The 26,929-nt window shown below is 40.6% G+C and overlaps 2 protein-coding genes across 4 annotated transcripts in view; both read left to right on the top strand.

The window, feature by feature from the left end:
- ZFP91 (ZFP91 zinc finger protein, atypical E3 ubiquitin ligase) overlaps nucleotides 1-22,988 on the top strand; it is a 36,555-nt gene extending 13,567 nt beyond the window's left edge. Inside the window, exons 3-11 of one of the 3 annotated variants that reach the window (XM_036763034.1) lie at nucleotides 11,532-11,744; nucleotides 11,932-11,968; nucleotides 13,025-13,123; nucleotides 13,829-13,963; nucleotides 16,281-16,331; nucleotides 16,613-16,691; nucleotides 17,139-17,253; nucleotides 18,822-18,921; nucleotides 19,263-22,988. In XM_036763034.1, the coding sequence (XP_036618929.1) occupies nucleotides 11,532-11,744; nucleotides 11,932-11,968; nucleotides 13,025-13,123; nucleotides 13,829-13,963; nucleotides 16,281-16,331; nucleotides 16,613-16,691; nucleotides 17,139-17,253; nucleotides 18,822-18,921; nucleotides 19,263-19,773 (1,340 nt within the window). In that variant the 3' untranslated portion in view covers nucleotides 19,774-22,988. Of the gene's footprint in view, nucleotides 1-11,531; nucleotides 11,745-11,931; nucleotides 11,969-13,021; nucleotides 13,124-13,828; nucleotides 13,964-16,280; nucleotides 16,332-16,612; nucleotides 16,692-17,138; nucleotides 17,254-18,821; nucleotides 18,922-19,262 lie in introns of all 3 variants that reach the window. The other 2 variants (XM_036763033.1, XM_036763036.1) reach the window with 2 other exon arrangements.
- A 1,529-nt stretch (nucleotides 22,989-24,517) lies between these two features.
- CNTF (ciliary neurotrophic factor) lies at nucleotides 24,518-26,648 on the top strand. Its single transcript, XM_036762451.1, has 2 exons — nucleotides 24,518-24,631; nucleotides 26,157-26,648. Exons 1-2 carry the CDS (start codon nucleotides 24,518-24,520, stop codon nucleotides 26,646-26,648), a joined length of 606 nt encoding a protein of 201 aa, XP_036618346.1.
- The last annotated feature ends 281 nt before the right edge of the window (nucleotides 26,649-26,929 follow it).

Here is a 26,929-nt window from a genome sequence, read left to right as displayed (position 1 = left end):
TCTCTGACTGCCACACGTATCTAGAATGCTGTCCCTCCTCCACTCCAACTCCTAACCTCCCTGGCTTCCCTTAAGTCCAAACTGAAATTCACTGCAGGAAGCCTTCCCTAACTCATCTTAATTCTAGGGGTTTCCCTCTTCTGATTATTTCCTGTTCATCTTGTATATAGTGTACTTTGAATATATTTGTTTCCAAGTTTTTTCCCCTCCCTCCCCTGCCTCATTAAATTGTAAGTACCGTAAGTGTGGGAACTGTCTTTTACCTTGTTTATATTCCCAGCACTCAGCACCATGACTGACACATAGTGGACACCTAATAAAAGTAGGAGCTAGATAGAGGCCCAGGAAGAGGCATTCCAAGAGAATGGAACATTCTGAACAAAAGCATTGAAGTTGGAAAACTCTGGCACTTATTCTAGGACAAGCAGTTATTCCTGTTTTCCTGTTGTCATAGCTGAACTGGCAGGTGGCTATCAAATTGGGGATTTTTTCTTAAAAGAAGATAGGTGTGATTTGAGCCTTAGTATAATGCCTAAGATATTTTGATAAGATCTAAAACAAAAAAACTGATTAAGGGTGTGTATAGTGCAGTTTAGATAAGAGGTGATCCTTTCCTCAGTTTCTTATCAAGTAAGGACATGTGAGATACCAGTGCTTTTAATACATAGTATTTCATGCATGCATCAGAGTTAAAATAATAAAATGATGTATGAGCTTGTATCAGTAAGGCAAGATTCATGATCTCGAGGATGACCATGAACTTGTCTGTATGGTTTGGAACTGCAGTGTATGAAAAACTCTCTAGGTAGAAGGCAGAGGAAGTATAACATTTATTTAGACACCAGAGGATCCAATCCCAAGACCAATAACCCCAATTCGATATAGTAGTAATTATATTCCAAAACCAGTAAGCCTACCTCAGTGTAGTAATGAGGAAGTTACAACACAGTATTGTAACAAGGAACCAAGTCATCCTGTAACCTTTCCCCCTGCGAGAGCCTTCCTGTAAACAATCATTCACGAATCCTAACTGTCTGCGTGCCTGCATCCTCTCCCACAGTTCTGAAAGCCCTTGCAGTGTTCTGGATTCTCAGTTCTCCAATCTCTCCATGCTATAGATTCTCAGCTCTTTGATCTGTGCAACTCTCTTGTCTGCACTCTGCAGTCTCTCTCACACTGGCTCTCTCTCAGTGTCTTCAATGCCATCTTGATGTTTGCTGCCTCAGTGTCTTCCTGATGTCTGCTTCTCAGTTCTGCTTCTCTCACGCTCTGGGCTGTCCTTAGCACACATACAGTTGGCTCTGGTCTTAGCCCCTCTCCTTAGGGCCCTGAAAGCTTCACACTTCTCCTGACCTAATTAACAAAAGGGTGTGGGACTGGGACCTAGTAAGTAAAGGGTGTAAGTAAAGGCCCTTTTGAATGGGCAGGGAAGATCTTTAATCACACTAACACCACTGAGCTCTATTTGGAAAGGTTGTTAGTCTTCCTTTCCTTTTAGGTCAGGGAAGGACATTTTTGAGAAGGTAGTATTTGAGATGGGCTTTAAAAAGTAAAGGGGTCTAGCAAATGATTGTTTATTGATTTAGATAAAGATGCAGAGCTGAGGACATTGCCGTCCTGGGAGCTGATCAGCTATGACCATGATAACAGGACAAAGAGATGTCTGTTTTGACTTATATAGATCACGTGGAGGAGGCCATTATGAGATAAGGTTGGAAAAGTAGGGTGGGAATAAGTTGTGGAAGACCTTGACTGCTAGGCAGAGGAGTTTGAACTAGGCTTCATAGATAGTTGAATCTCTTGAAGATTTTTGAGTTCAGAGTGATGGTGTGACTGGGTTTATGTATAAGAAAGATTGTTCTGAAAGTGATATGAAGGCCAACTTGACTAGAGGACTAAATCAAGCTGGAAAACCTGTGTTAGAGTGATAGCAGTAGGGATTGGGGGGAAGGAGGATGTTTTAAAGATGGGATTGATAGGTCCTGGTTCCTGGATGGAGAACAAAGCATGAAAGAAAACCCCAAGTTTGTGAACATGGGAGGCTAGGTGAATGAATATTCACCACTAACTGAATTGGTGAAATCAGGGAGGAGAAAAGGTAAGGCTTATTAAATTTGAGGTACCAGTTGGAAATCAGTGTGGAGGTGTGCTATAGCCACTTGGCAATGTGGAGCCTTGAGCCTGTCATCAGGAGAAGTCAGAACTGGCGAGGAACATTTTGGAGCCTAGAGTTCGAAGTTAAAGTTCTGGGAGTGAGGGAGATTTCCACAGGGTCAAGTTTTGAGAGACAAAGAAGGCTGAGGACAGGCCCTTGAATTGCCTACATTGAGGAGACAGTTATTTCCGTATATTTTGATAGTTCTTAATTGGCTACTAAGGACTGTTTTTGTTTCTTTTAGTATAAGACTGAAATCAACATACATAAAAGTGTATTTTTTTTTCTGAGCACCTGTTAAAAGGTTATGGGAAGAGGTAAGGAAAAATAAGAAAGAGAATTATATTTGGTTTTTGGGTTCCTTCTTGGAATGGTTGTTGCCATTGATTCTGAATCAGTCTGTTGTGTTCTTGGCATGTGGACCAAATGTCTTTTTGTTTTTTTGGCATTTTGAAAATGACTGGTTCTTTGATACTGTTAATTAACAGGGCATCGAAAACAGACTTAGTATTTTCTGATCCAGGGTTAAAATAGGGCTGTTTCCTTTACTTTCTGATGACATTTGTCCTGTAACTTAGAAGGTTGTGTTCAGCATCTGGATTCCCTAACAGCTCTCATTCTTATACGGAACACCAAAAATTTAGCATTGTCTTAATGTGATTTGTTTTTTTTTTTTTTTGCTTTAAATCCTTTTTATAAAATGAAACAATAAGATGCTGAAGCTCATGGAATGAGTATTGGTTATACTATTTGAGACAATAATGTGAAACATTTTTTAAAAGGTTACCAGTAGTTCATGCTACAGCACTTTGAGATCATTCTCTGGCCAGTGTTCCAAGGAACCAGTAGCAGGGTGTGTGTTAATCCTTAGCTATTTAAAAAGGATCCATCAGTCATCCTCTAATGTTTCTTTTTAAAAATTCTAAATGCAGAGTTAAAATATTCAAAAAGTAGAGTTTGCATGAGCTAAAAGATTTTAAAAGCAAATATATAGGAAAGGGAAGATAAATAAAATAATGGATCTTAAATTTATTAATAGTTACCTAACAGAACTGGCCTTATTTTTTCACACATAATCATTTCATAATTATGTCTAAAGAATTATATTTGTATTTGATATGTTTGTTTTCTTCAAAACAGTTAGGAAAAAATGTACTTCAATAATTGACTATAATATCATCATTATGGATACTCCTATGATTATAGATTTAGAGCTTGAAGGAGCCATTAGAGGTCAGCTGCTCCAATGCATCACTTTACAAACGAAGAAACTGAGGCCTAGAGAAATTCATTGACTTGCCCAGGGCCCTCAGGAGGCCGTGGCAGAACCAGGGTCTGAGCCCATGGCCTCAGCCTCCAAATCCAGCATTTGTCCCACTATTCCATGCGCCTTCCACATCACAGTCCCTTTGTAACTTAAATATATTGGGAGTTTCTGTGGCCAGAAACCTTTCAATTGAAACAACAGACTTTCTCATCCACAACTAGGCTCATATTTGAAGTTTTTCCAGTGTTTCTGAGTCATAAGATTGTAGATGCAGAGCAGGAAAAGCTCTTCTCTTCGTGTTCATTTCGTCCAGCCTTCTTATTTTGCAGATGAAGAAACTGATTGTCCAAGGGCAAAGTCGCTTGGCCAGGACCTCCCATGTGATCAGAAGCAGAGCAAGGAGTAGAGTGACTTCTGTTGTGGAGGAGGGGAGACAGGGAGACCTTTGATATATATAAAGTTGTTGAATTTAAATAAAGCAAGTTAAATGTTTAGGGACATTAGTTGTATATACTAATGTGGCCATGGCAAGACTTCAAAAGTAGAGGTTAACAACAAAAGCTTTTTTTTTAGTTAACTTTGGTTTAAAAAAATATGCAAACTAATTAACATTGGTATTTTGTTGGAGCTTCAAAATTAGTCTAAAAAGGAATTACTGATTCAGTTCAACAACCATTTGAGCTCATGCGGTGTGCAAAGTTTGATACATTGATATCTAAATCAGCCTTGTTGCAGTTCATTCAGGCCCTGTTGAGGTGTCAACACTTTGTTCACTAGAAACCCAGAGGAAGCCTTGGCCTCTTCCCTCAGGGAGGGTGAAGTGTAGATGAGAAGACATACCTGCAGACAACTCCAAAGAAGTGAAATGGGTTAGGTGTTAAAAAAAAACATGGAAAGCAAGGGCTAAGACCAGGAAACATAGCTCGATGAGTACAACAACTGTGTCCTTGGACAAGTTGCTTTACTTCTTTAAGACCTTGATTTTCTCCTCTTAAAATGGAGTTGGTTTGAATGATCTTGTGAGGTCTCAAACACATACAGGTAAACAGACAGAAGAGTTCGGAGAGATCTACTGATACTGATTTCAAAATGGGTAGACATTGTCAAGATTTAGAAAATCATTTTTATCCCTTTCTAAATCCTTGAAAGAATGTGTTCTTGAAGTCCTCCTGTTTATTATTTTCAGAGGGGGAAAACCACAACTACTTGTTCTGGGAGGCAAGGAACGGCACATCATTTTACTAGCCTTGAAATGGGAGTATTATTGCAGAAGACATTAAAAGTCATGTTGTATTTTCATTTCAGTGGGTACATGTGGTTCTTTCAGGGATAAAATTAAGCCAAGTGCTAAATTGGAAAAATTGGTGCCCTCCCTCTGCTTTGCACATTTTAGCTTGTTAAGAAATATGGCTTTATAAGAACAGGAGACCGTCTAGATAGTCTGTTATGACCTTATTTTACGGATGAGGAAACAGATTCAAGTCAAGTGTTTTGTCCAAGGTCAGACAACTAGTTATTGGTTGTTTTGAGGCTAGAACTTGAATCTCATAAACCTCAGCTGGCTAAGCCTTCTGTTATACCATGCTCCATTCAATTTGAATGAATGAAAACGTATTTAAGTGCTTCCTGTACGCAGTACTGTGCCAAGTCCTGGGGAGCTCATATACAAGAAATGACCCATACGAGAAATCTCAGCTACAAATCAGATGGGGAAGGTCCGTAGTCTTTGGGTAATTTGTTTGTCTCCCTTCATGTCATTTCCAGTGCTGAAACCATCTGATAGGGCCAAGAACACGGTTTCCTGTATCTTTGGTAGTTGTGTCTCCTGACAAGGGAGGGTTATAACCCCTACAGGGGGACTTGGCAGGATTTCTCACTGCACAGTGACTGCAGGGACCTAGCTAGACCAGAATTAGAACCAGAACATTGTCATTTGGTAGCAGTTTGGGTTCTGGTTCCTTCTCTGCTTCTCAGTATTACAACTTTGGGCATGACAGTTCTCCAGAGATCTCATTGTCAAAACACCTTACTTCCTTCAAGCCAGATCTCTTGAAGTACTATCTAGCTCTGACATATAAGATCTGATTCAACAAATACTAAGCTTCTGCTTGTCCAAGACATGGTGCTAAACAGTGGAGATACAAAAACAATTATCTCTGCCATCAAGAAGCTAACATTTTACTAAGTGGTATATGCACAGGTATATGTAAATATGGGATTATTTGAAGGGAAAGAGTAAACACTAAATATTAGGCGAATCAACTTCTATGTTGTATATCTGAGCTTAGCCTTGAAGGAAGTTAAGGATTCTGAGAAGTAGGGGTAAGGAATGCATTTCAGACATGCCATGTGCAAAGATGCAGAAATCAGGAATGGAACATCAAGAGCAAGAAATAGCTAGTAGAACAGTAAATCTGTAAAGATAGGTGGGACCCAGAATGTGGAAGAGGGTAGATGCCAGAAACCTAGGCATTAATAAGGCACTGGAGCTAACAAGGTTGGACCTGTGTCTTAGGAATAATCAGGCAATCCTGTGGAGGAGGGACTGGAGAGAGGCCAGATTAGAACCAGAGAGGGGCCAAGTAACCTGCTGCAAGAGTTGAAGCAAGAAGGAATGAGGCACTGGATTCTGTAGTGGCCATGGTGGGAGAGGGGAGACCGAGGGAGGGGGCTCTTGGCTGGTAATGGATTCAGGAGATTGTTATAGAGAAAGATTAGGATTTTTTACGTGTGTGTGTGTGTGTGTGTGTGTGTGTGTGTGTACATATATATATACATAAAAAATGTAGGAAATAATTGAACTCAATTGACTTGATGAATTCAAGAGTAGAGATTATAGAGAAAAAAGAAAATGCCCAGGACAGATCCTTAGGAATGCCTTAAGGATCCACTCAGACTTTCCCACCCAACATTTAATGATTGGAAAATAGATGACAGTGATCCAGTAAATGACATTGAGAAGGAATGATCAGATAGGTAGGAGAAGCAGAAAAGAGTGGTATCTTGTGAACTGCAGAAAATGTTCAGAAGCAGAGAGAAGGTGTCAGTGTCACCCACTTTCTATCAACAGTGTCAAACACAATGCAGTATCAGCAGTTCTATGGAAAGGCCAAAGAGAATGAGAATTGAGGGGGAGAAAGATCACATTTAGCAGTGATCATTAGTTACCTTAGAGAGAAAATTTTCACGAGTAGTATAGTTAGAATTCAGGCTGTAAGGGGTTGAGGAATAAGTGGGAGGTGAGCACAGAAATGGTAGACAAGTGTGGCTCGTTCTTTTTAAAAGTATGAACAGGAGACACATAGGATGATTGCAGTGTATTTTAAATATATTTAAAATTGGCTTTACAATTACAAGATCTCAGAGGAAATACTTGAAAAATATTGGTATGAAAAAGAATCTCCACTGTGACAGAAGTAGTCAAAAATAGGGAAAACAGGCATGCAGATACATTGTTGGCATAGCCAACATTTATTATTTTTTTCTTTATTTTTAGTTTTCAACATTTACTTCCTTAAGTTTTAAATTTTTCCTCCTCCCTCCCCAAGACAGCTTGCAATCTGATATGGGCTCTACATGTACATTCCAGTTAAACATATTTTCATATTAGTCATGTTGTATAGAAGAATTATAACGAATGGGAGAAACCATGAGAAAGAAAAAACAAAAGAAAATGGTCTGCTTCGCTCTGTATTCAGACTCCATAGTTCTTTCTCTGGATGTGGATGGCATTTTTCGTCATGAGTCCTATGGAATTGTTTTAGGTCTTTGCGTTGCTGAGAAGGGCTAGGTCTATCAAAATCAGCCATTGATAACGATGGCTGTTTACTGTGTACAGTGCTCTCCTGATTCTGCCCACTTCACTTAGCATCAGTTCTTACAAATCCTTCCAGGTTTTTCCGAAGTCCACCTGTTCATTATTTCTTACAGCACAATAGTATTCCATTTCATTCATGTACTACATCTTGTTCAGCCATTCCCCAATTGGTGGGCATCCCCTCAATTTCCAGGTCTTGGCTACCATAAAAAGAGCTGCCATAAATTTTTTGTATATTCCTTTTTCCATATTTATGATCTCTTCAGATTACAGCCCAAGAAGTGATGTTGCTGGGCCGAAGATACGGTATGCACATTTGTATAGCCCTTTGGGCATAGTTCCAAATTATAGCCAACATTTAGAAAGTGATTTGGAACTACACCCAAGTAAAGTCAAGTCAACAAATATTAAACATCCTCTATGTGCCTGGTATACAGGGCGTAGAAAGAAAGGCAAAAGACAGTCCCTATCTTCAAGGAGCTCACAATATGATGACGGTGACATCATGCAAAGCACATATACATACAAACACATGCAGGATAAATTGAGGGTAGTCTGAGAGGAAGGTCCTAAGGTTAAGTAATACTAGGAAAAGTTTCTTGCCTAAGCTGGGAATTTGGCTGAGGCTCCCCCACCCTCCACCCCCCTTAGTAAGCATGCATTAAGTTCGTACAGAACTGTGCTAAGTGCTGGACATACAAAGAAAAGCAGAAGACAGTCCTACTCTGAGTTCTTAATCGAATGAGAGAAATAACATACAACCAGCTATCTACAGGATAAATAGGAAATAATCAAAAGAGAAAAGTTACTAGAATTAAAAGGGATTGGGAAAGGCTTCCTGTATAAGGTAGAATTTTGACTGGGACTTGAAGCCAGGAGACAGAGATGAGACAGGAAACATTCCAGACATGGAGAACAACCAAAGAAGATTCCTGGAGCTAAAAGATGGAAATAGCAAGGAGGCCATTGTCCCTGGATCAAAGGGTATGTGTGTGTTGTGGTGGGGGAAGAGGTGGGATGGCATAGAAGATATAAGAAGAATGGAGGAAGGGGGCCTAGATCATGAAGGACTTTGAACACCAAATACGATTTTGTATTTGGTCCTAGAGGTGGTAAGGATCAGACCTGTGCTTTAGGAAAATCACTTTGGCCGCTGAGTGGAATATGGAGTAGAGTGGAAAGAGACTTGTGGCAGGTAGCCCAACCAACAATGCTATTGTAGTGGTCTAGGTGTGAATGGGAATTTGCAGGTGGGATATGGGTATGAGATATAGTGAGGAATCACGGATGACACTTAGGTTCCAAGCCCTGGGAGACCAGGAGGGTAGAGGTGACAGTAATAGGAAAGTTTGGAAGGTGGGCAGCCTTTGCAGGGGAAAGATGATGAGTTTGGTTTTGGATATGTTGAGTGGGCAAGATGTCTATGGGACATTCAGTTTGAAATGTCTAATATGTGGTAGAAGATGTTGAAACTCAAGGTCAGCAGAAAGATTAGGGCTCAGTAAGAAGATTTAAGAGTCATAAGCATAGAGGTGATCATGGAATCCGTGGAAGATTGTGAGATCATCAAGTACAGGGGAAGAGGGCTCAGGACTAAGCTCTGTGGGACATCCATGGTTAGCTGGCATGACCTGGGCAAAGATAAGCAAAGGAGGCTGAAAAGGAGTTGACAGATCGATAAGAGAACCAGAAGAGCAGTGTCAAGCAAAGCATAGAGAGAAGAAAGTGATTGACAGTGTCAATGGCTGCAGAGAGGTCAAGAAAGATGAGGATTAAAACAAAGCCATTGGTTTGGCAGTTAAGAGATAATTAGTAACTTCGAAGTGAGCAATTTTGATTGAATGATAAGGTCAGTAGCCAGATTGTAGACATTTAAGAGAGAGGAGGGGAAGTAGAGGAACCTATTGTAAATGGCCTTCTCAGGGAGTTTAGCCACAACAGGCAGGAGAGATATGGGATAATAGTGGAATGGAAGGATAAATTGAGGGGTTTTTGAGGATGGAGGAGATGTGGGCTTGTTTTTAGGAAAGCAGCCAGTCGTCAGGGAGAGATTGGAGATATATGAGACAGTGAAGATAATAGAGGAGATGATGTAATGGAAGAGATGGAGTAGGGCAGGATCATTTGTGGAGATAGAGGGTTTTGCCTTAGTGGAAAGGCCGCCTCTTCATGTGAAACAGGGGTATTGGATATGGTAGCAGAAGGCATCTGAATGATGAGGTGAGGAGGAGCGAAGTAGGAGCTCATGGCAAATAGCCTCAAGTTTTTTTATTTGTTTTGTTTTTCATATAAATATGGAGCAGATTTCTCTCAGCTGAGAGGGGGAGATAAAGGGAGCCATGGAGATGTTTAAGGAAAAATGAAATGATTTGGAAGAGAAGACTGGAAGGAAAAGAAGAAAAGGGAGAGTTCCAGGCATGGGAGACAGCCAGTAAAAATGCATAGAATTGGGAGATGGAAGGTTTTGTGCAAAGAACAGTAAGGGAGCCGGTGTCTCTGGATTGCACAAGATCTTATCCAAAAGAGTCATTTAATTATGCAAGCCCTTTGACCCTACTGCTAGGCCCATAGCCCAAAGATCAATGAAAGAGGAAAAGGACCCCCATTATATACAAATATATGTATACAAAACTATAGCAGTTCTTCATAGTGGCTTGTTGTGCTCATCAGTGGAAGAATAGTTGAGCAAAGTATGGTATATGAATAATAAATACGCCAGTGAAAAACAATTAAAGGACCAGCTTCAGAGAAACATAAAACAACTTATAAAAGCATGCAGAATGAAGTGAATAAAACTTAGAGAATACATTTTAAAATAGCAACAATGTGAAGAAAAAACAAAAAACTTATGTACTGATCAATGGAATGACCATCCACAATTCCAGAATACCATTGAGGAATATGCATGTGCATCTCCTGACAGTGCACAATTAAAACATTTTCAAAGGTGGTCCTTGTGTTTGTTTTTTTCCTCATCTGTATGTTTAATAGAAGGGTTTTGTTTTTCTTCAGTGGGAGGACAGGAGGCTAACAATAAGATTAGCAAAAAGAGAAAGGTTAGAAAAGAATTATTAAAGGTTATTATTTTAAAATAATAGAGGAAAAAGGATTATTTTTTAAATGTCCAGTAAGGAGCAGCAAAGTCAGTTGGCAACCCAAACAAGCATGTGGCTTTGAAAATAACCTGTTCTTTGGTGTAGGGTGGGAGAAGACAAGTGTTTGTGGCAACAGGCTTGTGTTGCATGGGCTCTCTGCTTTGTCTGTAGAAGTGCTCGTTTAATGTAAAGTTCAGATTCTTTTAAGATTTGAAGTGAAGAAAAGGATAGTGTAGCAACAGAAAAAACCCTGGGATCTCAGGTTGCATTAAGAAAGAGCTAGTGGCCAGGACTATGAAAGTCCCACTGTCATGCTCTAAGCTGAATACCTCTGGGTTCATATTTCGAAATAATCGATTTCCTTCTTTTAGGAATAGCTATCTTGAGCATTTATAAAGAGGCAGGGAGGGAGAAAGGAGAACTGGCAATGAATCAGTGTGGTCTTGCATTTAGATTCAGATCTCAAGTTCTTGAACATTTTTCTATTTTTTTTTTCTCTATTGGTATTTCAAATTGAGGCAAAACGGCATAGGAGATAACAGTGCTATACTTGGAATCAGGAAAACAAAGTTCAAGTTGTAGATCTTTCTGTGACACTAGCCACATGACCCTGGGCAAGCTCCTTATTCTCTGTGCTAAAATAGACATGGAATCTTGTTATAAAACTGCCTTTGGAGGATGTCACTGAATGACTGACAGACCTTTAGGACTTTGTAGGATATATGAAGCAAAGTTAAAACTATACTTTGTGGCTTTATAATGGAATGCCATGGTGGGCACATCAATCAATAAGTGAGCCTTTATTAAGTGCCTACAAATATATTAGATAGGCTTTAAGATCATTGAATTGTTGAAAAAGAAAAATGGGCTCCTGTCCTGTTTTTCATTGATAATTTTAAGAGCCTTTTTCATTTATGATCTTCCTCCAATCACCACTTAATTATTGGTTCCTTCTAGTCTTGATAGTCCAGAAAAGGTTAGAATAAAAGAATCTGAGTTACACCTGATTCTTTCCATCCCTCTCATAGTGTGGCATCTTTTTAGCAGACCAAATGATGACTAAAATGATCTTTTTTAAAAAGCAGAACATCTCATTTTTATCTTGCCTTTATTGGATGTAAAAATGCTATCGGACATCATGACTGTGTTTCATGTTTTAACTCACCAAAAAATATCGTGTGTCTTTTTTTATCTAAGATCCCAAGGAAGAGAAGGAGGAGGAAGACAACTCTCCCCTTGCCCAGGAAGCTCCTGTTGCTGCTCCTCGGCCCAGCCGGGGCTGGCGCAGCAGCAGCAGGACCGCTGCCTCACGCCAGTGTGATACAGAGAATACAAGAAGTTCAAGGTCCAAGACTGGCTCCTTGCAGCTGATCTGCAAATCAGAACCCAATACAGAACAGCTTGAATACGGTATAGTGAAAGTGGGAAATGGTTGTAGAATAACTAATTGCCAGATAATTTCAAGTGTGTATAACATTGAATATTGGCTAAAGTAGCTTAACTTAGAAAAAGAAAAGCTAGCTCTTTTGAAATGATAATTTGTGGTCCTTTTGTCAGCAGAGGTAGAACTAATGGCATGTACGTATTTTTTCTCCAGAGATCACAGAAGAACATCAATCTCCTGGTGGAGTAAGGTAGGAAACTCCCTGGATACACTTTTATTTCATTTGTGACCCTGGAATACAGTCATATTAAATAATTCAGAAGCTTGTTTTCTATTTGCTAGGATGTTTAGCTGTCAGTGAGAATTAAATGTTTATGTTAATTCAGATTTTGTTTTTCTTCATTTTTGCTCTTAACTAATTGATAAATGGTATCTAAAGCCTCATTTTCTTTGTCTACCAAACAAGAGGTTTGAACTAAATCCCTTAAGATCCTGTGATCCTAGTTGTTTTCTGGAATAGGGACTTCTCACTCTTGGAAAATTTAATTTCAATATTTTTTAAGCCATTTCTCAAGCTTTTCTTAAAACAACCATGCAACTTCTTTTGCCTACTAGGAGATGGTACAGGAAAACATAAAAGATTAATGTGTTGGACATCATCATTTGTCTTTTTAAGAGATTTAGCCTTTTCCCCATTTTACTTTAATTGGTGTTAACCCTAGAATGTTTCCAATAATACAAAGGGGGTGTCTCAATTCTCAAAAACAGTTCATTTCATTTTTTTAAGTGCTTATTATGTTTATTTTGTTGACAAGAGTTGTCATTTCATCATTCAACACAGTAAGGAGTCAGAATTCTGAAATGCTTGGGAATCATTAAAAAGAAAGGGAATTTAATCTTTTAGGAGAGTGCAATACTGTACCCAGATTCTCAACTATTTTTCTTCCATAAACTTTTGAGATACCCATTTTTAAGTTAGGAGAGAGTTCATCAGTTCCTGGAACTTCCTTTTTGAGTTCAAGCATTTTAGTTTTGCAAAAGACTTTAAACTGTCTTTTTATACATATTATTTATATAGAACATACATACACATATATCACATGCTTTTATGCTTTTTTCTAATTTCATCTCAAAAGTAAGGCCTTGAAAAAAACAGCTGACTAGATTTCACTTTGTCTAGATTACCAGAATTAGAAGCCTGTCTGAATAATTAGGCTTGTTGAGTGGTGACCTTTAAGGGATCAGAAATTAAATACACCTGTAGAGTTTCCATCACTTCTTTTGTTTGACTTTCTCCTTTTAGTAGTGATGAGGAGGAGGAGGAAGAGGAGATGTTGATCAGCGAAGAGGAGATACCCTTCAAAGACGACCCAAGAGATGAGACCTACAAACCCCACTTAGAAAGGCATGCTTCAAATTCCATTTGAACTGTAGTGATGTTTTGTTCCTTTTTTAATGTGAAATAATTGAGAAGCCTTGTCTGATATGTTGCATGCTTTTAATTGTCTTTTATCATGTTGGTTCAGTGTATGGGCATATATTTAGTTTCAAATGAATGCACACACACTTGTTTGTTTACATATCCATTTTCTCTTCTTTTACCCCTTCCCAATCTTGTCTTTCATTCAGATTGTTTCAAGAATAAGCCTGACCCCCATTTGCATTGTCCACACCTTTGCTACCTAATCAAATGTTGTGAACTGCCTCGGCACTTAGCAGAATCATGATTCCTTCACTACTTTATTCAGTGAGATTTTTCTCTGTTGAGGACATCTCAGAGTAGTGCCAAGTGCAACCTTCATAGTAGCTAAGATAGTAGAAAAATAATAACTCACATCTCCATAACACTGAGGTTTGCAAAGCATTTTCCCTGTGCCTGTCTTAAAGGCAAGTCTATAAAATGGCTGTTGTGGCAACTACTAAGCGTATTGGACAGAATACATATTGTAGGAGATTGGGAGGAAAGGAAGAAGGTGATACAGAACTCCCAGAATTTAGAGGAGGGTTCTTTGGAAGACAGTATGTCATTATAGTATCTTGAACTAAGCTTCATCCCCTTCCTAGAGATGGTCCGTTAAATGGTCCCTTACTGTCATGTATTTGTGTTCAGGGAAGCCCCAAAGCCACGGAGAAAATCAGGGAAGGTGAAAGAAGAGAAAGAAAAGAAAGAAATTAAAGTGGAAGTGGAGGTGGAGGTCAAAGAAGAAGAAAATGAAATTAGGGAAGATGAGGAGCCTCCTAGGAAGTGAGTAGGAGATAATAATTAGAGATGTAAAATTACTGAAAATTTTGAAGCCTTGGGGGAATTTCTTTTTCCTGTGGGTTTTTTTAAAATATATGAGCCTGAAATTTGGGGTGAAAATTGAAATGTATGCTCTACAATTTTTTTTTTTTTACTTCTGACTTTGGTGACTGCTCAAAAGAATATCTTTTAGGTCAATGGTATGGTGACCTTAATTTATAACCTTCCTACCAGTAGAATGGAGTTTCCAGTAGCTGGCGCAGCCATGTAGAGGAATATACTATTCTTGTGAGAGTTTGGTTAATATTGCCCGTTTTTTCCTCAGTGGGTTGGTAGGGTGTTTCTAATCCTTTCCCCCTCTGGATTTAGAACTACTACTTTCATCCCTATAAAGACTCTTTATCAGTTGTGAAGTTTTTCCTACAAGGTGATAAAAGTATATAATGATATGATTTTGGTTCTTTCCACATCTGAAGGAAGAATTCAGCAAGGTAGGGTGGCACATGGGAAAGCGGCACAGGTAGTCAGCTGGGAGCTGGACTTTCGTCTCGGCCGTGCTCTTCTGCTCGGCCATTAGCTTGGATGGAATTGGACTAGATGAGCTCAGGTCCCTCTGTCTCTGACAGTCTATGTGAGCATCAAAGATGTGGTATTCTAGAGTGAGAATTGTCCCTTTCCGTTAGGGAGAAAGGAAGAAAGCAAGTATCGATGATGTGCCCGGCACTTTGCTAAGCACTGTACAAATATTCTGTCATTTAGTCCTCACAAGAACCCTGGGAGGTGGGTACTATTATTATCTCCACTTTATGGTTTTGAGAAAACCAAGGCAGATAGGTTAAGTGTCTTGTCCAGGGTCACACATCTACTGAGTGTCTGAGGTCAGGACCAGCACTCTGAGCGCTGAGGGGGGAAAGCACTTTACCTTTCCATGCCATTAATTTTAAAATACCATAAACTATACAGTAGAACTATAAAGAGGCCGGGTGGAAGTTGGGGGGCTTGTACTAAGTGTTTCAGTAGTAAATTTAGTAAATTTTGTAAATAATGGATGAGGATCTGTGTTCATGCCTATTCTTACAGTGAACATAGTCAGTTGCCCTATACTTAGAAAGCTATGATACTCTGTATTGGTAGCTCTGAGTATTCTAAAGTAGCCCCATGGTCTGTAAGTAATAGAGAAATGCCAAATGACTCTTATTACAAAGAAAAAATAAGTGAGAATTTCTGCTATTGAATGCCAAGTAGGCATGATTTGAATAAGCTGGGACTAGATTCCTGAAAGGAAAAGTTTTCATGTTAAAGTATGAGCTATGGTCACAATTTTAATAAAACTAAGTGTCCTCTGGAGTCACTAGTACTTCAGTTCTTCTGTGCATTTTGCTTTTTTAACTAGATTTGGTGTTATCACCAGCTTGGTTGTACGTAATGAATTTTTTACCCACCGTGTTGTCATTTTGGCTTCTTCAACCAGTGTAAGCCATACCTACACCCACAACATCATAGCTCACTGAAGTATTGACAAATTGTTCTTTTCTGTATACCTTTCATGGCAGGGTGATGTGCTTACAGGAAATGTATAACATGCTGAGGATATAACTTAATTTGTGTCGTTGAAATAATAAAATCCTAGTATCTTAGTTTTGTGAGGGACTTAGCGTTCATCTTATCCTGCCCCACCTGAAACATAAATCCATTTAATAATTTAAGTGATGGTGAACTCATTGCCTCCCAGGGAAGCTTGTTTTTGTTTTGTTTGACTGTTCTGTTACAAAACTTTTGTCCATTTTTCTTCCGTATGACTCCCACCCCCTTCATCCTAATAGATTGACCAGTTTCTCTTCTGAAGAAATGTATGTATAAAAAATGCAATTCACTACAAGGCTAGTAATGCTGTGCTTTTGTGAGCATAGGGGACACTGAGTCCTGGGATTTGGGGCATTTGGAATTGGAGTCTGTTGGAATAGTGAGATTTGCCCTTTTTGTTTTGTTTTAATGAGAACTCTTCTTAAAATGCATCCCTTTATTGAGGAAATTGAGTTGTTAACTTCTAGAAATAGAACTTTGTTATAGCGAGGTTAGAATGAAGCCTTTTAGGGGAAAAACCACCACCACCCTTTCCGACATTACTAGAAATTTCAAAATTTGTGCAGATCATTTGATTTGTGAGTTGTTTTTCTTGCTGCATATGTGTTATCTAGCATGTCTCACATGTCTTTTACTCTTGATTATATGTCTTCAGACTCCCTTGATCCTATGAGAATACTTTTTCAGCTTTATTCTGGAATCTATTGAAAATCATTCTGTTTGTCTCTAATTTCAGGAGAGGAAGGAGGCGAAAAGATGACAAAAGCCCACGGCTACCCAAAAGGAGGTAAAATAATTTATCCACCAGTTTTTTAGATCATTCCTTGGTAAAAAGCAGTTTAACAGCAGCCTCATAGATCACTGAAACTCAGGTTGATATTTTCATAAACTCTTCTTAAGCTTGTTTGGGCTCCTAGTTCATTGTGTTGTACAAATCCTGCTAATCATTTGGGAGCTTTCTATTATCTCTATTAAGAATTGTGTGGATACTGTTTACAAGCATGCCCCAACTTTTCATCCCTTGATGGCACCATTCTTTTTTTTTTTTTTCCTTAATTCTCCTAACAGGAAGAAACCTCCAATCCAGTACGTTCGTTGCGAGATGGAAGGCTGTGGAACCGTTCTTGCTCACCCCCGATATCTTCAAGTAAGTAGCAGAGAGCTGAGATATTCCCTTCAGTTAAACCCAGGGAAGTTTTCTCCTCTGTTTCATCAGTGATTTCAGTGTGTCAGGCTTGATTGTCACCATCAGTAGAGTTGTGTCAGGGCCATGCATGACTAAAAAGACTTGGATTTTTATGGAGCAGCTTTTTTTCCCAAGTAACTAAACTCTTTGGAATCACCTGCTTGATAAAATTATTCTCAGAGAATGACTTGACTACATGAATTTCCTAGTCAGGTTGACATTGAAACTGAAAATCTGTTTTCTGGACACTTCTGCACTCTTACTATGCTGGCCTTCTTATGTTTTAATTCCTCTAAATTCTTGTTGCATGGCACATATTTTAAAAAATGATCTACTCTTACTGAGTGTCTTCATTCAAAGAAAAATTTCTTCATTTTCATCCATTCTGTTTCTTTTTACCTTCTTTAGCACCACATTAAATACCAGCATATGCTGAAGAAGAAATATGTATGCCCTCATCCTTCCTGTGGACGACTCTTTAGGCTCCAGAAGCAGTTGCTGCGACATGCCAAACATCACACAGGTAGCAGGACAGCATCTTGCAGCTGAAATTTTCTTTCTGATGAAGAAAGCAGAAAATTGATTGATTTAGGTTAAAATATAGTCATAATGTTTCATGTCATAACTTGAGTACTACCCAATAATCCTATATTATCTCTCTTTAAAAGCCATTTTTTTTATGGATGGAACCAACAACTATTAAGCACCTACTATGTGCAAAGCATTGTGTTAGGCACTGATGGAAACACTATTCCAAGTAAGACAGCCTACAGTCTAAGTCCCCATGTTCCCAAACCAACTTACCAGTGTGATCTTATTTTCTAAAATATAGCTGACACCACCGTTAACTTACTATTCTTGTTAAAAATAGCGTGTGACACATGGCCCTAAGGCCCTGCCTGATACCTGCGAGGCTTTGCGGGGGACGGAGCCAGGAACTGTGAGGGTGTGTGTTCTAGAGCTTGTCACCAAAAACATCGAAATCATTGAGGCTTACTGGGAGGAGAGAGTATAGGGAGAAGATGTTGACTGCAAACTCAGTGCCAGGCGAAGTTTGAGTCTTTAAAAGTGCACATTGGACTAACTCTCCAAAACCCCAAACACTTCCTCTTAGTTGCATAGAGCAACAGCCTGCCAAGGTGCTTCAGAGTTCTTTGCATTCACGTTTCTAATTTTGTTGAGAAGTATTACAATTTTTAAAAAAAGATCCTAGAATAGGGACTGCTTTCTTGGGGACATAAATAATTCTAAGACTAGAATTAATAGTAATAATAATAATAATGATACCATTTATATAGAGCTTTGAGCACTTTACAAGTAATATCTCATTTTATCTTCATAACCACCCTGGTAGGTAGGTGATTGTATTATCTGCATTTTATAAATAAGGAACTTCGGGCCAACCACTGTTCAATGACTTGTCCAGAGTCATGCAGATGGCAAATTTCTGAGGCCAGATTCAAACATAAGGCCTTCCTGACTCCCAAGTCCAACCCTCTGTCCACTGTGTCACCCAGTTGTCCACAACCCTAGTAGTAGGATTGAGACTAAGATTCCAATTCTTTGCTACCATGTGATAGAGTAAAATTTATTGGATGACAATTTGTTTCAGCTTGTAATACTTTCTCACTGGATTTTACTTTAAATGGACCTTTTCTAGATAAGTAATTGCCCCAAAAGTGACATTCTCTTTCGTACTGAATAATGCAGACTTTGAAAAGTACATGATTTTATTGGTATGGAACCCAAATCCCAACTTAGTGCCTCCATGGTTTTGAATATACATTGAGTTGTTGTGGCTGTATTTAAGGTAATGAGCTTTCTGAATTTATCTGGGCTGTTTTTTGGATAGCAAATTGCTGTCCCATATTTTAAACCATTCATTCTGTCTGGTAGGTAGGACCTAATAACACTTACCTTCTCCTGACATAACCTTTGAAAATCCAAAGTCACTGCTATACCATAGCGAAGCTTTGGATTGGGACTTGGGTAGGGAATGTTGGAGAGTAGGAAAGAAAAAAAAATGAAAGAAATTAGCATTCTGACTCCAAATGTGAAGTAGCATGCACAACACCCTTTTTTGCCTTTTAGATCAAAGGGATTATATTTGTGAATACTGTGCTCGGGCCTTCAAGAGCTCCCACAACTTGGCAGTTCACCGGATGATCCACACTGGCGAGAAACCATTACAGTAAGTGAATGCAATTCTGAGTAAAAGATGCCAACCTCATGCTCAGAAGGGCTAGTATTCATGTGGGTCGGCCTTCTTTGCAAATGTGCCACTGGCCGGTCATATTGAGACTGCCTATTTGCAGGGTGGTCATTTTCTGGGCTGATGAATTAATTCCTCATCATCCTTCCTCTGTTTTGTCATGTCCCTCAGAAGTAAAGGACTAGACCACAAATCAGATTCAACATTCTCCCTTTTCACTTAAGATCTCAGTTGTTGATCGCTTCTAGAATGTGTAAGCACCAATTTTTTTCTTTTCTGTTCCCTTTTTGACTTACTGATTCTCATGCTTCTCTGCTTAGGTGTGAGATCTGTGGATTCACCTGTAGGCAGAAGGCTTCCCTCAACTGGCACATGAAGAAGCATGATGCAGATTCCTTCTACCAGTTTTCTTGCAATATTTGTGGCAAGAAGTTTGAGAAGAAGGACAGCGTGGTGGCCCACAAAGCAAAAAGCCACCCAGAGGTGCTGATTGCTGAAGCTCTGGCTGCCAATGCTGGAGCCCTGATCACCAGCACAGATATCCTGGGCACTAACCCAGAGTCCCTGGCGCAACCCACTGATGCCCAGGGCCTTCCCCTTCTTCCAGAGCCCTTGGGGAACTCGGCCCCTGCAGAGTGCCTCCTGCTAGATTCAGAAGGGATGCCCAAGGCTTTCTGCAGCGGGGCAGAGCGGGTGAGCCTGATGGCAGATGGAAAGATCTTTGTGGGAAGTGGCAGCAGTGGAGGCACAGAAGGGCTGGTCATGAACACGGAAATTCTCGGGGCCACGACAGAGGTTCTGATTGAAGATTCAGACTCTACTGGACCGTAGGGGGCATTGGAACAATTAAGACTTTGTATTTAAAAAAAGGAAAAAATGGAAAAAAAAATTACAAAGTTAAAACAGATTTAAAATACTAGTAAAAGTAACTGAAGGGCCTGCTCCTCCCAGTGTGGAACATAGCACACCCCCTTTCCTTCCATCCTTCCGCCATCGGCCTCTTTATGAAAGTAATGCTGCTTTCGCCAGTGAGAAACAGAAGAAACTCTCAAAGCAAAGTGAGGGAAATCCTCACACCTAATTCAAGCCAGACAGACTTCCTGACCTTTGGCAGACCTCTTCCCCCACCTGTTCCTTTCCTAGACTGTCATTTTGATGTGCTTGGCTTCTTACTCATTTAACAGATTCCTGTCCTCTCAATCTTACCTCCTCCTCTACTGCAGCCCTGTCATTCTTCTTTCTTCCCTTTTGCAGTAGTCAGCGTCACATTATTGTATTCCCCTGGATTCGGAGCTTACCTTGGCACTTTAGGGCCCGTCCTCAGGGTGAGCTGTCCAACAGCCCACATCCTTCATCCCCATCTCCTTTCATTTCCCACTGAGCTTTTGAAAGAAAGGCTGCGTGGGAATCTCCACCTCCCTCCCCTTTCTTCCCAACACTTCCATATGGCTCTCAGTGGTGCTCACTTGCTTGGCAGCAGGTTTTCTGGAGAGGGAGGGGGCTGCCCTCTATACATTCTCTGACTGGAAAACAGAGCTCCATGTTGGAGAGAGACAAGAGTCCCAGACTGATGACAGAAATTTGCACTTTGAACATATGTGTTTTTGTGTTGTGGAAACACAATTTCTTATTTATTGACAAAAGGTCTGATTTTTTGTTGTTATTTTTTTGTGGGGCTAGGAAAGTGAACTGTTCTGACCTGGGATCCTTCCCACAATAGGTACTTTTGGAGGCAAGACTGTAAGGTATGAGATATATAGCCAGCCCCCCCAAATCATAGTTTTTTTAGTGGCCTCTAGGAAGAGCTGGTCCTCAGCACTCAGAGAATCACTACAATAGCCTAGTGATCATTTCAGGGAAGGGTGAAAGGCTTGATGAAAATTAGTGCCCTCTTTGGATTTCTAGAGCAATGAGCTTTAGTGTTTTTGAGAGAAGGGCTGTTTCAGGGTATGAACTGCAGAAACAAGAATCTTTTAAGTCTGTCTTCTTTCCCTTACACATTCTTAGGTCATTTATTCTCATCTATTATAGCTATGCTAATCATCGCTTTGTCATTGTCTGCTTCATTTCAGTGCCCTCTCAAGACACTGCCACTTGAGGGGGCAAAGCATGGCATCTTGTGGTTTGATTACATAAAAAAGTACCCAGCTCTGTTGCTCTCTGATGGTTTTGCCCTTTCTTCGAAAGAGTGAGGCTATAACAGATGTAGGGATACAGTCAACTTACCTGTCATTTTGAACTGGAATCTAGGGGCAGGGGGAAGAGGGTCCTCCATTGTCCCTTCTAACAAAATTGTGTACCCTAAGTACTATCCAGGGGTATGCTGCTTTATGGAATAGTGTCTGGTATAACTTTAACCTTCAAAAGACTGCCTGTCCAGTCTTATTTTTAGAGCATAAGAAGGGCAGTGGTTGTCCTTGAGAAAGGCTTTATTGTGTGATCTCAAGTGTTAGGGTATGAAGGCCTGCTCTAACCCTTGTGAGAAATAGGAAAAGAAGGCTTGTTGGAAAAGGTGAGGAACAACTGTTTTTCATGAACACTAAAAATACAAAGGTTTTCCATTTTCTATCTTGATTTTTCTTTTTTTTTTTTCCTTCTCCCTTCTCTCCCACCTTCCTCCCACCCCTTTGAAGAAAAGGATGGAACCAAAATGCCATCTTTGAAGGAAGCTTGACTTTGCCGTTTGTTCCAGAACAGGCCTGCCAGGAGAATGGGGAAGGGAGCTCCCACAGTAGACAAAGTCTCAAATGCCCCATTGTTTCTTGGATCTGCAGGCCCTTGACTGTGGGGGTAGAGAGTAAAAGGGGATGAGGATGGGGTCCGATGGGGAATATGCTTCCCTTCAAGCCCTAGGGGGTGGCCAGTTGACTTGGTATGCTGGGAACGTTTGAAAAGGCCATGAAACCTGATCAAATGGGGCCACCCAGGTGAAGGCCCAGTCTACATTGGCTCTACCGTTGGCTAGCATCCATTCCACCCCTCATCTGTTTTTAGCCCATTGCTTTTTCCCAATATATTTCAATTGTAGTGGTTAGTGTCTGCACAGATACCACTGCCACCCCACCAGAAGCAAACTCCACACGTAGCTTGTCTGAGGAAAGGGAGAGAGCGGTGTCAGATTCACCTCCCAACTGACTAGTTCTAACACTTAGAAACTTCCTACTTCTCTCATTCCTTGTCCATTTCTCTGCCACCACTCGCATGCATGCAGTTTGCTTCAATTAAATTATTGTAGTAGTTTGCAATAAACTTTGTATTTTTCCTGGGCTTTATTTTATTTTTCCTTTTGGGAACATTTGGGGAAAAACACATGATATGGAATTGGGAGTTGATTTCCTGTTCTCTTTTTTAAGTAGACTAATATCTTGCATCCTCCCCCTTTATGTTTTCTCCTCCATCCCCTCTCTCCTTAAAGTTGACTTAAGTGCACTTCCAAGGAGCCTTACATGCACATCTACCCCTGGTCCAGAAACAATCCAATTCTGTTATATTTAAATTGTGTCTATTTTAGCCCTGTGCTCTCCTCTTGAATGGACACGTCACATTGCACTGCACCTCAGAAGCAGATGACTGGTTGACGTGAGGCTGCAAGTCGAGCAGGGAGCTGTGTTTTCTCCTTGTTAAGAGAGAGATCTTGTAATCATTTTCATATGGTTGAGGCACCATCTTAAAATGGGGTTCAGATAGAGGTTTGGATGTGGTGACTGGCCATGAGGAACTGGGCTTTTAGGGTGTGGAAGTACCTGTACCAGTTCTGCACCTGCATGGGGCAAAGAATAGAAGGGACACAACTGGTCCCAAGGCATTGGACAAACATGTTTCCCCTTCTCCTTCTTTGTCCTCTTTCCTCCTCCCAGATGTAGTATTCAAGGAAAAAGCAGTAATGGATCAATTTAAAATATTTTATTTCTCAAAGACCTCTCTTTCTGCCTGTTGAGATACGCAGGACCCTTCTCAATTGAATGGGAGAGACAGGTACTTAACTGAACCTAGGTTGGAAAAGTTATGTAAAAAAATTACAATAAAAGGGATACTCTGCTTTTCAACTCTGTTGTTTTCTCTTAATCTAGGTAAAGCATAATGAAAATAAATGTATAAAGAAGAAAAATAAAAGTTGTCTTCATGGAAGCAACTTGTCTTCCTTGGTTGTATGGGGTTGCAGTGATCCCAGGGGTAAAAGGTTATATCAAGTTGAAGGCAGTAACTTGACAGAAGTTAGAACATTCGGGTGGCAGTGGGAGTGGAGATTGGGACAGTAGTGATTATTGGCTGCGTGGGGGAGTCACTGTTAAATCTTCGGTTCTGACTGGAATCTTGGTTTTTGATTGTTAACGCTTGCTGATAGCCCAGAATACTATAGGAAATCCCCTTGGATCGTCAAACTTCCAGGGGCATGGGTGAAGTATATTTCATTATGGTTGGGAGCCCCATGTGGAAGCATTGGAAGGAAGATCCCGATGCTGCTTCTGTCATATATTTGAGGGTCTAAGCCTTAAGCACAGGGAGAGCTATCTGTTATGGTAACTACCTTCACTTCCTCATCTCCCTGCATCTGTATTACATCTCAGCTAAAAATGATCTTCTTTGCCAATAAGGAGAAACAGATGCTGCTGACCAACTGTTGAGGTCTTGTCCTGGTGAATTGGCCAATTTTGTACTGATCCTTTGGCATGATGCCAAGCAAGGTTAGACCTAGAGTGGATGGTGTGGAATTTCATTTGGAAATCAGACTTTAAACTTCATATTCTTTAGCTGACTAGTAGATGATGGTGTCCAGTGTCAACACGTGTGCACACACATGATAAATTCACATCTCCCTGATAACACTAAGGACCTGGAGGAAATACCTTTAATAACAAGACTACTTTTCCTTATTTCAGCAGCTGCCTTAGAAGTATGTTATCAAGCAATGTTGAAAGGATCCTTGTGCTTTAGAAGCTACAGTGAAGGCCACAGGGTAGAGATTCACAGACTCATCTTCTGATTGATTCGTATCCAAAATGGATTTAAATCTTAGGTTTTAAAGATAACTAAACTCAGGAGTTGTATGTGAAGAATGGCCCATTTCAAAATGAAACTTGGTTTCTTTGAGGAGTGTTAAAACAAAAACTGAGGCTGGAAAAACTACACAATCCTCTGATGAAATAAACTATCTATATAAAATAAATTACATCAGGCGGGAGTTTCCTTAGAGGATTCCAGTGATCATGACTTTGTTGCTAAGTGAAAAGGGAGAACAGTAACAGGAAAACAGTATGCCATGCAGTTCTTTGGGAGGGAGCAACGACAAAGGCAGAGAAAAAGGCTGATGGGGTAAAAAGTGCCCTTTGTTAATTCTGTAGGGACTGAAATCTGTATCTAGGAATGTGCTGCCACCTCAGAACCAGAAGGACTTTGTTGTTTTTGTGTGTACGATTGGGGGAAGCCCCCCCCCACCCCCGCAACAACTCCCAGAAGCTAAGAAGGCTCTGTAGTTATTCGAGCTGAGCAAAGACCTCTTCGGTTGCAGACACAGCTCATGCGGATGTAACCCCTAAACTCGGTCACCGTTTTCTGAAGACTGCGGCTAAAAGGGATGGCTTTCACAGAGCACACCCCGCTAACCCCCCACCGCCGGAACCTCTGCACCCGTTCCATCTGGCTAGCAAGGAAGATCCGTTCAGACTTGAATTCCCTCCTGGAGTCTTACGTAAGTATCCAACTGAAATGAATTGCTCCTTTCCACACCAGCTACTGTTGTCTCTGTTTCTCATCACAGTTACTGAGAACTTGAAACACTACTAAGTGCAGTTAGGAAAAACATGGTCACTGCCTGTTTAAAAAAACAAAAAACTGAACTGAACATCAGAAAACAATGCAAACCGTGGTTTTAAAGTTTATTGGTTTATCTAGAAGTCTTGGTATCTAGGGTTTGTTCAGGTCTGATTTGGAGGGGGGGCAGGGATTATTGAGGTGATGAATAGGCAGGGATGGAGACTGCCAGCGCTCTGAGGGAAAGGAGATGTAAATGAGGATGCCTTCTTAAAGGGTTATTCCTCTCCTGTGTTCCTTTTTAATGCCCTTTTCCACCCTCTTCCTAACACCTAGATGTCTGGGAATGTAAAAGTGAGGGGAACAATATTTCTTCCTCTTATCCTTCTAGGGATATATGCCTAGGCAGCTACGGGGAACTGAAAACGTCACAGGAGATTCAATTCACCCAAGATCTTAATTGATAGGATCATAGACTTCCTATTTGAAAGGGACCTTAGACATCGTTGAAACTCCTCATTTTACGATAAGGCCAGCAAGCCGCAGACTTGCCAGAAGGTAACGCAGTGGCAAGTTTGGGAGTCTGAACCTTGGTTCTTTGACTTCAAATCTATTGGGTTTTTTTTCATTGTATCATGTCCTCTCTCTCCTCCGTCCCCCTACTCCTACCGTGAATTCAGAATTGTTTAGGAGACTTATCCAATAAGAAATGGCCTGAGAACTCTAGGTGTGATGATACAAGTGCCTCTTCCAACTTTTTTGTGAATTGATGTGAATGCATTTTACATAAAGTACCGGGGTGTGGCTTACGCCTTCCAAATTTAGCCTTGTTTTTAAAGTTCATTTTTTCCAGTTGCATTTTTAAATGTCTTCTATATGTAGAATGAGGCGAAAGAGTGGCTTTTCTTAATTTGGAAAAAAGCTGCACGAAATTAAAAAAGGTTAGCAAGTCAGACTCCCCCAAATGATGATAGTGCACATCCCTCTCTTGTTTGGTCATGGACTTAGCACGCTGAAGCCTTACACATCTCTCCCTGCCTCCCACCCCCTTAAACAAACAAACCAGTATTTAGCTGTAGGAAGGGCTCCCTAGGAGATTAAATGAAGAGCTGGACGTACTAAATCCCTGAGAAGCTGTGCAGGTTCCTAAGTAGGGAGAATCTGAACAACCTCTCAAGTCATCCGTGTGAAAACAGCTCATGTGACGCGTTGTTCTCTGTGACTTCAGGGACTTTCCCATTCCCCTAATCATATCCTCTGAGGAGCCCTGGCACCACCTGCCCTGGCACCACCTTCACGAGCACAGATAGGCTCTGGCTTTCTAGATAGAGGACTTCCTCCTTTTAATTTCTATCCCAAATGGTATCTATTATCAAGACAGACTTTTTCTTTTCGGGTTTAAGGGCATACTTATGCTTAGAAGATTGAATGCTTCCCTATATTTCCTCCCTACCCTTGCCCAGGTTGAATATCAGGGTCTGAACAAGAATATCGACCTGGATTTTGTGGATGGTGTACCAACAGCCAGCACTGACCGATGGAATGAGCTGACAGAAGCAGAAAGGCTACAAGAAAATCTCCAAGCTTATCGTACCTTCCATAGGCTCCTGACTAAAGTCCTGGAGGACCAGAAGGTACAGTTCACCCCCACAGAAAGAGATTTCCACCAGAACATCCACAGGCTCCTGCTCCAAGTGTCTGCCTTTGCTTACGAGATAGAGGAGCTGATGGCACTGCTGGGACATCAGGCCCCATGTCAAGAGACCGACAAGATGCCAGATGGTGGTGGTCCCCGAACCTTCTTGGAAAAGAAACTGTGGGGCTTGAAGGTGCTGCAGGAGCTCATGCAGTGGACAGTAAGGTCCATCCACGACCTCCGTTGGATCTCATCTCCTGGCCAGAACAGAGTCCCGGCCAGTGGGAGTCAACAACTTGCCGAGGCCCAGGAGATGTAGTTTCTCCCTTTGGTTCTCCTCTCTTCTGTAGTGTGGCATTCATCGCATGGAAGAGATGCCTATGTGGCTTTCACACTGCAATTCTCATCTTTCTCATCCTCTTGACAGCCTTTATTTATTTAAAACAACCTGGTGACACTTGGAAGGATGTCATGCTGAAAAGTCCATTCTGTCTGAGTACGGTACCAACCCTTTCAAGAACCATGAGCAATGTTTGGTTCCGTATGGGGGCCCCTGAGTCTACAATGCTTTATCACATAGTTTTCTTCACCATATCACTA

Source organism: Trichosurus vulpecula, chromosome 6, assembly GCF_011100635.1.
Source record: "Trichosurus vulpecula isolate mTriVul1 chromosome 6, mTriVul1.pri, whole genome shotgun sequence".
In the NCBI taxonomy this organism is placed as follows: domain Eukaryota; kingdom Metazoa; phylum Chordata; class Mammalia; order Diprotodontia; family Phalangeridae; genus Trichosurus; species Trichosurus vulpecula.
This window is presented reverse-complemented; position numbering and strand designations above follow the sequence as displayed.